Raw genomic sequence first — 14,318 nt, 5'->3', positions numbered from 1 at the left:
TTACTTTCACTATATATCCAGTATAACGTTAGCGCATCCGAAACATCAGTGACATTCAGTGTAATTTTTTTCGCCGCTGCTGACAGCGACATTACCTGTGCTACATCTCCTGTGTAACGTGTGCGCAGCCTAAAATATCTGTGCCATCCAGTGTACTTTTTCTGTAGATAGTGTCCGCTGTGGACAGTTTCATTACCTGCGCTACATCTCCTGTATAACGTTTGCATATCCAAAATATCATTGACATTCAGTCAAATTTTTTTTGCTGCTAGTGGCAGCGACGTTACCTGCGCTACATCTCCTGTATAACGTATGTGCATCTTAAATATCAATGACATTCATTCAGTGTAATTTTTTATTAGCCGCTGGTGACAGCGACATTACTTGCGCTATACCTCCTGTTTAACCCCTTGAGGACTGGGCAAATCTGACCAGTGTCACTATATGCATTAATAACTACTGATTCCGAGATTATTTTTTCGTGACATATTCTACTTTATGTTAGTGGTAAATTTTCGCCAATACTTACCTCATTTCTTTGTGAAAAATTCCAAAATTTCATGAAAAATTGGAAAATTTAGCATTTTTCAAATTTTGAAACTCTCTGCTTGTAAGAAAAATGGACATGCCAAATTAATTATATATTGATTCGCGCGAACACTATCAACCTCACCACCACCAGCATGATCCGCCACATGACTTCAAAGCTTCCTAATAGGTGGGCCGAACACCTGGGTCCATGAACAAGTCTGCGGGTCACACCACTGCCTCCTCTTCCCCTGTGTTATGTACTGGCCAGGATGCCTCCCGACATGCACCTGGACCTTTGCAAGCACCAGCAGCTAGCACATCCAATTCTGTGTCCCAGCAGAGCGTACAGATGTCTATACCCCAGGCCTTTGAATGAAAGCGCAAATTCCCAGCCACCCACCCACAGACCATAGCACTAACTGCACACCTTTCCAAATTGCTGGCCCTGGAAATGTTGCCATTTAGGCTTGTGGACACTGAGGCTTTCCGCAGCCTGATGGCGGTGGCTGTCCTGCGGTACTCTGTCCAAAGCTACTAATATGTTTCACGGTGTGCAGTCCCAGTCTTACACCAGCGTGTGTCCCGTAACATCACCCGTGCCCTGACCAATGCAATTATTGGGAAGGTACACTTAACAACTGACAAATGGACAAGTTCTTTTGGCCAGGGATGCTACATTTCACTGACGGCACACTGGGTGAACAATGTGGAGGCCGGGAGCGAGTCGTACCCTGGGATGGCACAGGTGCGAACGACGCCAAGGATTGTGGGTCATACTTCCGTCAGGGTTTCCACCACCAACTACGTTAGGGGCTGCAAACCCCCCCCCTTCTCCTCCACTTCTACCTCTGAATTATCATCTTGCAGCACCAGTCAGCCATCAGTCAGTAGCTGGAAGCAGTGTAGCACTGCAGTGGGGAAGCGGCAACAGGCCGTGCTTAACCACCTCCGGACCGCCTAACGCACATGTGCGTTCCGGAGGTGGCAGGCTGGCGCACAGTCACGCATATACGCGTCATCTCGCGATACGCGAGATTTCCTGTGAACGCGCGCACACAGGCGCGCGCGCTCACAGGAACGGAAGGTAAGCGAGTGGATCTCCAGCATGCCAGCGGCGATCGCTCGCTGGCAGGCTGGAGATCCGAATTTTTTAACCCCTAACAGGTATATTAGACGCTGTTTTCATAACAGCGTCTAATATACCTCCTACCTGGTCCTCTGGTGGTCCCTTTTGTTAGGATCGACCACCAGAGGACTCAGGTAGGTCAGTACAGTCCCACCAAACACCACACTACACTACACCCCCCCCCCCCGTCACTTATTAACCCCTTATAAACCCCTGATCACCCATGATCACCCCATATAAACTCCCTGATCACCCCCCTGTCATTGATCACCGCCCTGTCATTGATCACCACCCTGTCAGGCTCCGTTCAGACGTCCGTATGATTTTTACGGATCCACGGATACATGGATCGGATCCGCAAAACGCATACGGACGTCTAAATGGAGCCTTACAGGGGGGTGATCAATGACAGGCGGGTGATCACCCATATACACTCCCTGATCACCCCCTGTCATTGATCACCCCCCTGTCACTGATCACCCCCCTGTAAGGCTCCATTCAGACCTCCGCATGATTTTTACGGATCCATGGATACATGGATCGGATCCGCAAAACACATGCGGACGTCTGAATGGAGCCTTACAGGGGGGTGATCACCCATATACACTCCCTGATCACCCCCTGTCATTGATCACCCCCCTGTAAGGCTCCATTCAGACGTCCGCATGTTTTTTGTGGATCCGATCCATGTATCCATGGATCCGTAAAAAATCATGCGGATGTCTGAATGGAGCCTTACAGGGGGGGTGATCCGTGACAGGGGGGTGATCACCCTGATCACCCCCTGTCATTGATAACCCCCCTGTAAGGCTCCATTCAGACGTCCGCATGTTTTTTGTGGATCCGATCCATGTATCCATGGATCCGTAAAAAATCATGCGGATGTCTGAATGGAGCCTTACAGGGGGGGTGATCCGTGACAGGGGGGTGATCACCCTGATCACCCCCTGTCATTGATAACCCCCCTGTAAGGCTCCATTCAGACGTCCGCATGTTTTTTGTGGATCCGATCCATGTATCCATGGATCCGTAAAAAATCATGCGGATGTCTGAATGGAGCCTTACAGGGGGGGTGATCCGTGACAGGGGGCTGATCACCCTGATCACCCCCTGTCATTGATAACCCCCCTGTAAGGCTCCATTCAGACGTCCGCATGTTTTTTGTGGATCCGATCCATGTATCCATGGATCCGTAAAAAATCATGCGGATGTCTGAATGGAGCCTTACAGGGGGGGTGATCCGTGACAGGGGGGTGATCACCCTGATCACCCTGATCACCCCCTGTCATTGATAACCCCCCTGTAAGGCTCCATTCAGACGTCCGCATGTTTTTTGTGGATCCGATCCATGTATCCATGGATCCGTAAAAAATCATGCGGATGTCTGAATGGAGCCTTACAGGGGGGGTGATCCGTGACAGGGGGGTGATCACCCTGATCACCCTGATCACCCCCTGTCATTGATAACCCCCCTGTAAGGCTCCATTCAGACGTCCGCATGTTTTTTGTGGATCCGATCCATGTATCCATGGATCCGTAAAAAATCATGCGGATGTCTGAATGGAGCCTTACAGGGGGGGTGATCCGTGACAGGGGGCTGATCACCCTGATCACCCCCTGTCATTGATAACCCCCCTGTAAGGCTCCATTCAGACGTCCGCATGTTTTTTGTGGATCCGATCCATGTATCCATGGATCCGTAAAAAATCATGCGGATGTCTGAATGGAGCCTTACAGGGGGGGTGATCCGTGACAGGGGGCTGATCACCCTGATCACCCCCTGTCATTGATAACCCCCCTGTAAGGCTCCATTCAGACGTCCGCATGTTTTTTGTGGATCCGATCCATGTATCCATGGATCCGTAAAAAATCATGCGGATGTCTGAATGGAGCCTTACAGGGGGGGTGATCCGTGACAGGGGGGTGATCACCCTGATCACCCTGATCACCCCCTGTCATTGATAACCCCCCTGTAAGGCTCCATTCAGACGTCCGCATGTTTTTTGTGGATCCGATCCATGTATCCATGGATCCGTAAAAAATCATGCGGATGTCTGAATGGAGCCTTACAGGGGGGGTGATCCGTGACAGGGGGGTGATCACCCTGATCACCCTGATCACCCCCTGTCATTGATAACCCCCCTGTAAGGCTCCATTCAGACGTCCGCATGTGTTTTGCGGATCCGATCCATGGATCCGTAAAAATTATACGGACGTCTGAATGGAGCCTTACCAGGGGGGTGATCAATGACAGGGGGGTGATCCGGGAGTCTATATGGGTGATTACCCCCCTGTCATTGATCACCCCCCTGTCATTGATCACCCCCCCTGTCATTGATCACCCCCCCCTGTAAGGCTCCATTCAGACATTTTTTTTGGCACAAGTTAGCGGAAATTTTTTTTTGTTTTTGTTTTTTCTTACTTAGTCTCATATTCCACTAACTTGTGTCAAAAAATAAAATCTCCCATGGACTCGCCATACCCCTCACGGAATCCAAATGCGTAAACATTTTTAGACATTTATATTCCAGACTTCTTCTCACGCTTTAGGGCCCCTAAAAAGCCAGGGCAGTATAAATACCCCACATGTGACCCCATTTCGGAAAGAAGACACCCCAAGGTATTCGCTGAGGGGCATATTGAGTCCATGAAAGATTGAAATTTTTGTCCTAAGTTAGCGGAAAGTGAGACTTTGTGAGAAAAAAAACAAAAAAATCAATTTCCGCTAACATATGCAAAAAATAAAAAATTTCTAGGAACTCGCCAGGCCCCTCATTGAATACCTTGGGGTGTCTTCTTTCCAAAGTGGGGTCACATGTGGGGTATTTATACTGCCCAGGCTTTTTAGGGGCCAGAAAGTGTGAGAAGAAGTCTGGGATCCAAATGTCTAAAAATGCCCTCCTAAAAGGAATTTGGGCCCCTTTGCGCATCTAGGCTGCAAAAAAGTGTGACACATCTGGTATCGCCGTACTCAGGAGAAGTTGGGGAATGTGTTTTGGGGTGTCATTTTACATATACCCATGCTGGGTGAGAAAAATATCTTGGTCAAATGCCAACTTTGTATAAAAAAATAGGAAAAGTTGTCTTTTGCCAAGATATTTCTATCACCCAGCATGGGTATATGTAAAATGACACCCCAAAACACATTCCCCAACTTCTCCTGAGTACGGCGATACCAGATGTGTCACACTTTTTTGCAGCCAAGGTGGGCAAAGGGGCACATATTCCAAAGTGCACCTTTCGGATTTCACAGGCCATTTTTTACAGATTTTGATTGCAAGGTACTTCTCACACATTTGGGCCCCTAAATTGCCAGGGCACTATAACTACGCCACAAGTGACCCCATTTTGGAAAGAAGACACCCCAAGGTATTCCGTGAGGGGCACTGCGAGTTCCTAGGATTTTTTATTTTTTGTCACAAGTTAGCGGAAAATGATGATTTTTCTTTTTTTTTCTTTTTTCCTTACAAAGTCTCATATTCCACTAACTTGCGACAAAAAAAAAAAAATTCTAGGAACTCGCCATGCCCCTCACGGAACACCTTGGGGTGTCTTCTTTCCAAAATGGGGTCACTTGTGGCGTAGTTATACTGCCCTGGCAATTTAGGGGCCCAAATGTGTGAGAAGAACTTTGCAATCAAAATGTGTAAAAAATGACCGGTGAAATCCGAAAGGTGCACTTTGGAATATGTACCCCTTTGCCCACCTTGGCAGCAAAAAAGTGTCACACATCTGGTATCGCCGTACTCAGGAGAAGTTGGGGAATGTGTTTTGGGGTGTCATTTTACATATACCCATGCTGGGTGAGAAAAATATCTTGGTCAAATGCCAACTTTGTATAAAAAAATGGGAAAAGTTGTCTTTTGCCAAGATATTTCTCTCATCCAGCATGGGTATATGTAAAATGACACCCCAAAACACATTCCCCAACTTCTCCTGAGTACGGCGATACCAGATGTGTCACACTTTTTTGCTGCCAAGGTGGGCAAAGGGGCACATATTCCAAAGTGCACCTTTCAGATTTTGCAGGCCATTTTTTACAGATTTTGATTGCAAAGTTCTTCTCACACATTTGGGCCCCTAAATTGCCAGGGCAGTATAACTACGCCACAAGTGACCCCATTTTGGAAAGAAGACACCCCAAGGTATTTCGTGAGGGGCATGGCGAGTTCCTAGAATTTTTTATTTTTTGTCGCAAGTTAGTGAAATATGAGACTTTGTAAGGAAAAAAGAGAAAAAAATAAAAATCATCATTTTCCGCTAACTTGTGACAAAAAATAAAAAATTCTAGGAACTCGCCATGCCCCTCACGGAATACCTTGGGGTGTCTTCTTTCCAAAATGGGGTCACTGGTGGCGTAGTTATACTGCCCTGGCAATTTAGGGGCCCAAATGTGTGAGAAGTACCTTGCAATCAAAATGTGTAAAAAATGGCCTGCAAAATCTGAAAGGTGCACTTTGGAATATGGGCCCCTTTGCCCACCTTGGCAGCAAAAAAGTGTGACACATCTGGTATCGCCGTACTCAGGAGAAGTTGGGGAATGTGTTTTGGGGTGTCATTTTACATATACCCATGCTGGATGAGAGAAATATCTTGGCAAAAGACAACTTTTCCCATTTTTTTATACAAAGTTGGCATTTGACCAAGATATTTTTCTCACCCAGCATGGGTATATGTAAAATAACACCCCAAAACACATTCCCCAACTTCTCCTGAGTACGGCGATACCAGATGTGTCACACTTTTTTGCTGCCAAGGTGGGCAAAGGGGCACATATTCCAAAGTGCACCTTTTGGATTTCACCGGTCATTTTTTACACATTTTGATTGCAAAGTTCTTCTCACACATTTGGGCCCCTATATTGCCAGGGCAGTATAACTACGCCACAAGTGACCCCATTTTGGAAAGAAGACACCCCAAGGTATTCCGTGAGGGGCATGGCGAGTTCCTAGAATTTTTTATTTTTTGTCGCAAGTTAGTGGAATATGAGACTTTGTAAGAAAAATAAAAAAAATAAAAATCATCATCATTTTCCGCTAACTTGTGACAAAAAATAAAAAGTTCTATGAACTCACTATGCCCATCAGCGAATACCTTAGGGTGTCTACTTTCCGAAATGGGGTCATTTGTGGGGGTTTTCTACTGTTTGGGCATTGTAGAACCTCAGGAATCATGACAGGTGCTCAGAAAGTCAGAGCTGTTTCAAAAAGCGGAAATTCACATTTTTGTACCATAGTTTGTAAATGCTATAACTTTTACCCAAACCATTTTTTTTTTGCCCAAACGCTTTTTTTTTATCAAAGACATGTAGAACAATAAATTTGGCGAAAAATTTATATATGGATGTCGTTTTTTTTGCAAAATTTTACAGCTGAAAGTGAAAAATGTCATTTTTTTGCAAAAAAAATCGTTACATTTTGATTAATAACAAAAAAAGTAAAAATGTCAGCAGCAATAAAATACCACCAAATGAAAGCTCCATTAGTGAGAAGAAAAGGAGGTAAAATTCATTTGGGTGGTAAGTTGCATGACCGAGCGATAAACGGTGAAAGGAGTGTAGTGCCGAAGTGTAAAAAGTGCTCTGGTCATGAAGGGGGTTTCACCTAGCGGGGCTGAAGTGGTTAAACTGATCTGCTTAGGTAACAAACAGCCCACCGCCGCAGAGCGGTGGCAGGGGATAAGAGATCAGACTGAGCTGTGGCTCTTGCCACTCAACCTACAACCAGGCATGGTTGTGTCTGATAATGGCCGTAACTTGGTGGCGGCTTTGGAGCTCAGCAAGCTCACACACATACCATGCCTAGCCCATGTGTTCAACCTAGTGGTTCAGCGGTTTTTCAAAACCTACCCCAATTTGCCTGAGCTACTGGTGAAGGTGCGCCGCGTGTGTACCCATTTCCGCAAGTCATTGACAGCTTCCGCTGGTCTGGCTGCAACAGCGCTTGCAATTGCCAGCTAACCGACTGTTGTGCGACGTGAGCACACGCTGGAACTCCACGTACCACATGTTGGCCAGGCTTTGTGAGCAGCAGAGGGCAGTAGTGAAATATCAGCTGCAACATGCTCATCGCCTTTCCAGTCAACTTCCGCTCTTCACAAGCGACGAGTGGGTATTGATGTCTGACCTCTGTGAGGTTTTAAGAAACTTTGAGGAATCAACACAGATAGTAAGCGGCGATAATGCTATCATCAGCGTAACCATCCCACTTCTGTGTCTACTCAAACGCTCACTGCTCACAATTAAGCCGGACGCTTTGCATGTGGAAGAGGTGGAAATGGGGAAGACAGTACACACGGTGATAGCCAGACCACCCTCAGTTCGTCTTCTCAGTGCAAGTTGGATGATGAGGAGGAGGAGAAGCAGGAGACGGTTGCCTCCGCTACAGACGCTAGTACTCATGGAAGTTTTATTCCATCTGTTCAGCGTGGATGGGTAGAAAAGGAGGAAGAGGATGAGAAGATTGAGAGTGATCCTCCTGATGAGGACAGCAAAGTCTTGTCTGTTGGTACTGTGGGACACATGGCTGACTTTATGTTATGCTGCCTTTCCCGTGACCCTCGCATTGTACGCATTTTGGACATCGATTACTGGTTGTTCACCCTTTTCGACCCCTGCTACAAAGAGAACTTCTCATTTCTCATTCGTGTGGTGGAAAGGACGAGTAAAATGGTGCAATACCATAAGGTCCTTGTGGAAAAATGGTTCCAAAAGTTTCCACCTGACAACGCTGGCTGCAGAGTCCGTAGTTCCTTGGCCAACTGAGAAGGGGAGACGAGGGGAACATACAGCAGTTCCAACAGAGGCAGGGCAACACTCTACAAGGCCTGGGACAGTTTTATGACACCCCGCCAGCACCCTCATGATGCGCGGCTTAGTGTCACAAGGAGGAGAAATTTTGGAAGATGGTGAAGGAGTACATAGAAGACCGTGTCAGCTCTACGCCTTGGAGGTGCTGGCCTGCCAGCGTTTTGTCAGAGTGGGTATTTAGTGCTGCTGGGGGCATAATAACTGATAAGCGCATCCACCTGTTAACTAAAAATGGCCTGGATTGCCCCTGACTTCTCTACTCCACTAGAGGAAAGCGGCTGAACATAAAGGCACTCTAAATGTGGCTTTTATGGTGTATTGAATACACTGTATTCCCATGCACTCCTTCCACCACTTAAAAGGGTATATAGTTCAATCTCCCTTTTCTCATCCTCCTCCTCCATCATATCAACATGCTTATTAGTCTGCCCTCGCTCCAAATGTTTAAGAGGGTCAGCTCAACAGCGGGCCCTCACTCATACTGTTTTTGAGGGTCACCAGCGGGCCCTCACTCATACTGTTTTTGAGGGTCACCAGCAAGCCCTCAACCATAATGTTTTAGAGGGTCAGCTCAGCAGCAGACCCTGAACCCTAAATGTTTAGATGGTCAGCTCGGCAGCAGGCCTTCACCTACAAAATTGTTTAGATGGTCAGCTCAGCAGCAGGCACTCGCCTACACAATTTACTAGATGATCAGCTCGGCAGCAGGCCCTCATCCAGTGTTTCCTGCCTCCTGTCATCAAGGAACCTCACCCATCATCTACCAAGGTCCTGGTAAGACTGTTCGCGTCTTCATTGACGGAGCAGAATTTTTTATCTAAACCAGCAGGGTACCATTAAGTTGGTCCTTTCCGTGTCTGTATGTCTTTACCGTTTAGTGAGTCTTTTTAATCTGTTACTTCTAGAATACATTAAAAGTTATATTTTAAATAAGTATACTCCCCCCTTCCTCTGGATAGGGGCCCATTGCCTGGTGCAGTCCTGGCAGTAAGCCTATGTAGAAATTTGAGGTTTTAAAAAGAAAAAAGCAGTCTCCCTGCCAGGCTAAACTGCTGCAGCAGCTGTAATGCGTACAGTGTAACCGGCCTCTCACTCCCTCAAAGCTTTCCCTGTTCAAATTCCCTAAAATCTACACAATTCTATCTATATCTCCCTCTGGTGCCCCTATCACACTAAATGAATGGCTCGTGTCTATAATCATTTTTTTGTCAGTTACAGCCAGACACCCTCCTTCCAGATTAGAAGCTGAACACATTATAGCACTTATTATCATTTAGCATAAGGATCTCCCTGCTTACTGCCCTCTGATTGGCTGATGAGCTGTCTTTCAGCCTCTGAGCCAATCAGGGCAATCTCCCTCCCGGTGTCATATGATCCTATGTCTTCTTCCTCCCTCGTGGTTCTCCCTGACAATATTAACAGTAAAATGACACTAGACACTGTTTTTATGCAACGCAAAGCGAATTGCTAAAGATTCTGAATCCTTTGCAGACAAATTTTTGTGAAATTCGCTCATCCCTAATCAAATCATATTCCTCCAAGCTTTATAGTAAAGCAACATATAGATCCAACTCACTGGATGAGGAATTTAAAAAAAATCTGCAAGTAAACGGAGTCAGCAATTTGTAAGGGCAGAATAAAACACAAGATCTCTGAAAGGCTCTCACCATTCACTGACTCTGATGTGGGGTTTTCTGGTCCACTCGTCATTCCACCAAAACTTTCCTGCAAGAATCCCACATTCAGGACATGAGAAAAATGAAAAAATAAAAAATATCTAGTTTATATGATATGCAGAAAGTCAAACCTCTATAAAGTTTTCAAACCAGCACCTGGATCTGTATCTGTTTGTACTGTAATTGCATATAATTAAATCTATCTGTAAAGTGCCCATTGCTGTCCTGCTCCCTCAGATGGAAGCACTTGCTCAGTTCTATCTGCCACTAACGGCAACACAAAGGGAACACTCCCTAAAAACGTGCACGCCTCCTGAACGGCCAGCTTGAAATAAATCTAGCAGAATACTTAGAGCAATGAATGTGGAGCTCTCTGGATCTATGTGAGGTACAGGGCTGGTTCTAGCTTTCTTAGGGCTCATGCCCATGAGCGTACTTGCTCAGTACCCATGCTGCGGACCTCAAATTGTGGTCCGCAATACACCGCCAAATGTAATATGCAAGTAATAAGCCTAGAAGCCTAGTACAGGCCCTGGCTTATTACAGCAATGGAACACCTTCCCCAATCTCAGACAGGGGGAGACGTTCCTGTCTGGGAAGAGCGTGCTTCAGTTTTTTTGCCTTTCATATAAATTGGCCACATTAGCCCTCGGTGTCTGCTCTGTAAAACAGCAGGCTCACGCTCCGGAGTGGGCGCAATCTTTAAAGACCTGACATGCGACATTCTCATATGTGGTAAAGGGTAGTGTTGAGCGAACTTGTGTTTTAAGTTCGGCATCTAAAGTTCGGGTTCGGGTTATCTAAGAATCGGGTTATGGATTCCGCTACCACGGACCATAACGGAATTTAGAATCCATAACATGATTTTTCGATAACCCGAAGTTTAGACGCCGAACTTAAAACACAAGTTCGCTCAACACTAGTAAAGGGGTTAATCATGGGATAACTCCTTTAAAGGAGAAGAATCTCCATTCAACAGAACTTTTTTTTCCTCCAGCCAGAAAGTGACCATTCTGGTCATTCATGGTGACCTCAAAACATGACAATATTCTGTCAGCCTATGAAGCAGCTAATTGGGATTGTGTTGTTATTTATTCAATAATTTACACTAAAGAAGTTGACATTTACATAGAAAAAGAAGATCATAAACTCCACTGCTGGAGAAGTCTAGTAGTGAGCTGCATTACATTACCTAATCTTCAGAGGATTTATAGAAATTTCACCTGATGATCCAGTGGGACATTTTTCTTTTCCTCTGGCCAATCCTGGAGATATAGAGGACTGGGACATCTCTCTGTTGGATTTCTCCTACTGGACTCATCTATAGGAAATAAACCCAGTGACTGAATACATTGTCTGTATGTGATGATGAGATGATGGGTGAATCTAGGTGATCCTCAAACCTGGTCTCCTCTATAATGAAGGAAGATCTCCTCTTACCCAGTGATGTGAGGGGCTGGTGATCCTTCATCATGATGTCCTTGTACAGATCCTTGTGTCCTTCTAAATACTCCCACTCCTCCATGGAGAAATAGACAGTGACATCCTGACACCTTATAGGAACCTGACACACACAATTATACAGTCATCCGTCAGACATCTCCTTGGCGTTATTGTATAATGTCCCAGCATTCCCAGCAGCGCTCACCTCTCCGGTCAGCAGCTCAGTGATCCTGTTGGTAAGTTCTAGGATCTTCTGCTCATGTATCAGGGAATGAGGTGGAGTCTCGGTGACGCCTCCTGGGGTCCTGCTCCATCCTCCTGACACTTGGGGTGTCACACACTCACCAGACGACTTCTTCACTACTGTGTAATCCTGTGTATGGGGAGACACCGATCACTACGTGTAATCTAAGAGTCCTTCACCTTTCCAGTCATTTACCTGTATTATTAATAGAGATAAGAATGATGTCATGTGAGACTCTCACCTCTCCAGTTATCAGGTAGATGATCTCTAGAGTGAGGTCTAATATCCTCGCAGCCATGAGGTCTCTGTCCTCGTCCATCCTCGGTGGGTCACTGATGAAAAGGACCATTATACTTTAAATAAATATTTATTTGTGAGAGTTCCGTATCTAAGGAACAGTGCAAAATCACATTTGGCAAAACATCTGACATGATGAACAATGTCTCACTAATTGGGATCTATAAAGGACTACTGATACAATGGAGGTGAAAAAGATATTGATGTGTATGAATATGAAAAATAATATAATCCAGCCGTCAGAGATAGAATGAAGACATCACAAAATATGGTCATAAAATGAATACAAGGGGTGACTTACACTTCAGGAGGTAGTGGACATCACATCGACTTACTACTTTCCAGGATCACTTTTTCAGCCTTAGGGTCATATGTCCTTATTATCCATATTGGAGATAATTCTTCCACTGATAGGTCCTCAGTGCTCCACCACCACGTCCTACATATGTACTACAGTTAACAGCTTTATTTATTGAGCATATAGTTTTACAGTAAATATCTTTGTAGCATGTTTCTGCTAGTAAGAACTCACATAGACATAAAAGTGGTGCCTACATAGAAACAGTGCAAACTCTTCCCTGCTAACAGGGAACTCTGTCTTGGAAACAGGAAGTGACATCATGCTGATCCTGCCCACTCTACCTACCTACTAAATAAATTCATTAAACCATACATAGAAAATCCTGGAGTATATACCTAAGGGGACAACAGTCTTGGTCCTACACAAGAGGCTGGCCACAGGAAGTGTCATGTGTTAAAAATACGGACAGTATGTGTTCCACAGACAGGAAGTGCTATGTGTTAAAAATACGGAAAGTATGTGTTCCACAGACAGGAAGTGCCATGTGTTCCAGCAACAGGAAGTTTGTGTTCCAGCAACAGGAAGTGCCATGTGTTCCAAACACAGGAAGTTTGTGTTCCAGTGACAGGAAGTGCCATGTGTTCCAAATACAGGAAGTTTGTGTTCCAGTGACAGGAAGTGCCATGTGTTCCAAATACAGGAAGTTTGTTTTCCAGTGACAGGAAGTGCCTGGTGTTCCAAATACAGGAAGTTTGTATTCCACACACAGGAAGGGTCTTGTATTCCAAATACAGAAAGTTGTTGTCCACATACAGGAAGCGACATTTGATTCAACCAAAACAGACACATTGAAAAAAAAAATTGTACACCACTCAATAAATAGAAAGACATGGAATGTACTGTATTAAACAGACCGAAATATTATAAATAATTAAGAAAAGGACACTACAAGTGGTCCCTATTATGATCAAAACAAGATACTCCTTTTATGACACTGCCCTGAATGGGTCACATTAAAGCAAAAAGTGTCAAAACACAGGGTTCATTATTTGGAAAATCAGCTCACCATAGTCATACCTTCCAACTGTTCCAGATCCGATGGGGCAGTTCTGGATTTTGGTGGCTCTTCTGTGGTATGTCTCACTTTCAACAGTTTCTGCCTCCTAAGGACGCCATGGTGGAGCAGGGAGCCATCAACAACCTGCTCCACCTTTTACCCAGCTAGTGTTCTCCCCAGAAGCAGCCCTCTTTACTATAGCATAACCTAGGGTGGCCAGACGTCCGGTTTAAGGCCGGAGAGTCCGGTTTTCTGGTTCCCTGTCCTCCGTCCGGCGCAGGACCTGGATGGACACTGGGATGTCCACCCTTGCAGTAGCTCACGCTTAGACAGCAGCACTGTGATGTCTGAGTGTGAGCTGCAGCAACTGACTGAGGCTTCTCTCACCCCCAATCAGTGACTAGAGCTGCAGACATGGCTCCCTGTGGCTGACTGAGGGGGAGAGAGCCCCCAGCTCACCTTCCCCTCAGAAACTTCTTCCCTCTCCTCTCCCCGTTTTTTTTCCCAGCCGGCAATTGGGGGGGGGGGGGCATGGCCAGTGAGGTCTGGCTTTCTTGGGTGAAGCCAGCGGCCACTCTAGCGTAAACCCGTAAGGCAGTTTTAAAGCCCATGCAGCAGTACCCCATTAAACCAGTTTTAAGACCATTTGTCAACAGGATTAAATATTTTGAATCAGACATAATATCTAATAATTCTTATATGTACAGTGGCATACCTCCCAACTTTTAAAACGAAGGAAGATGGATTTTACTGCAAATTTTTTCATCACTAGGCCACGCCTCTAACTCCGCCCAAAACATAACTAAACACCTAATCCCACCCAGTCCCCTAAATG

The 14,318-nt window shown here is 45.6% G+C and overlaps 1 protein-coding gene across 9 annotated transcripts in view; it reads right to left on the bottom strand.

Moving 5' to 3' along the window:
- LOC122930680 (gastrula zinc finger protein XlCGF26.1-like) overlaps positions 1 to 13,986 on the bottom strand; it is a 63,408-nt gene extending 49,422 nt beyond the window's left edge. The window contains exons 1-7 of one of the 9 annotated variants that reach the window (XM_044284228.1): positions 13,504 to 13,986; positions 12,461 to 12,564; positions 12,070 to 12,160; positions 11,790 to 11,957; positions 11,582 to 11,705; positions 11,365 to 11,462; positions 10,133 to 10,190 (exon numbers count right to left, since the gene is read on the bottom strand). In XM_044284228.1, coding sequence (XP_044140163.1) covers positions 10,133 to 10,190; positions 11,365 to 11,462; positions 11,582 to 11,705; positions 11,790 to 11,957; positions 12,070 to 12,147 — 526 coding nt within the window. In that variant the 5' untranslated portion in view covers positions 12,148 to 12,160; positions 12,461 to 12,564; positions 13,504 to 13,986. The other 8 variants (XM_044284222.1, XM_044284223.1, XM_044284227.1 and 5 more) reach the window with 8 other exon arrangements.
- Between the last annotated feature and the right edge of the window lie 332 nt (positions 13,987 to 14,318).

This window comes from Bufo gargarizans, chromosome 3 (genome assembly GCF_014858855.1).
Source record: "Bufo gargarizans isolate SCDJY-AF-19 chromosome 3, ASM1485885v1, whole genome shotgun sequence".
In the NCBI taxonomy this organism is placed as follows: Eukaryota; Metazoa; Chordata; class Amphibia; order Anura; family Bufonidae; genus Bufo; species Bufo gargarizans.
The sequence above is the reverse complement of the archived record's forward strand: the minus strand, read 5'-3'. Positions and strand labels throughout refer to the sequence as shown.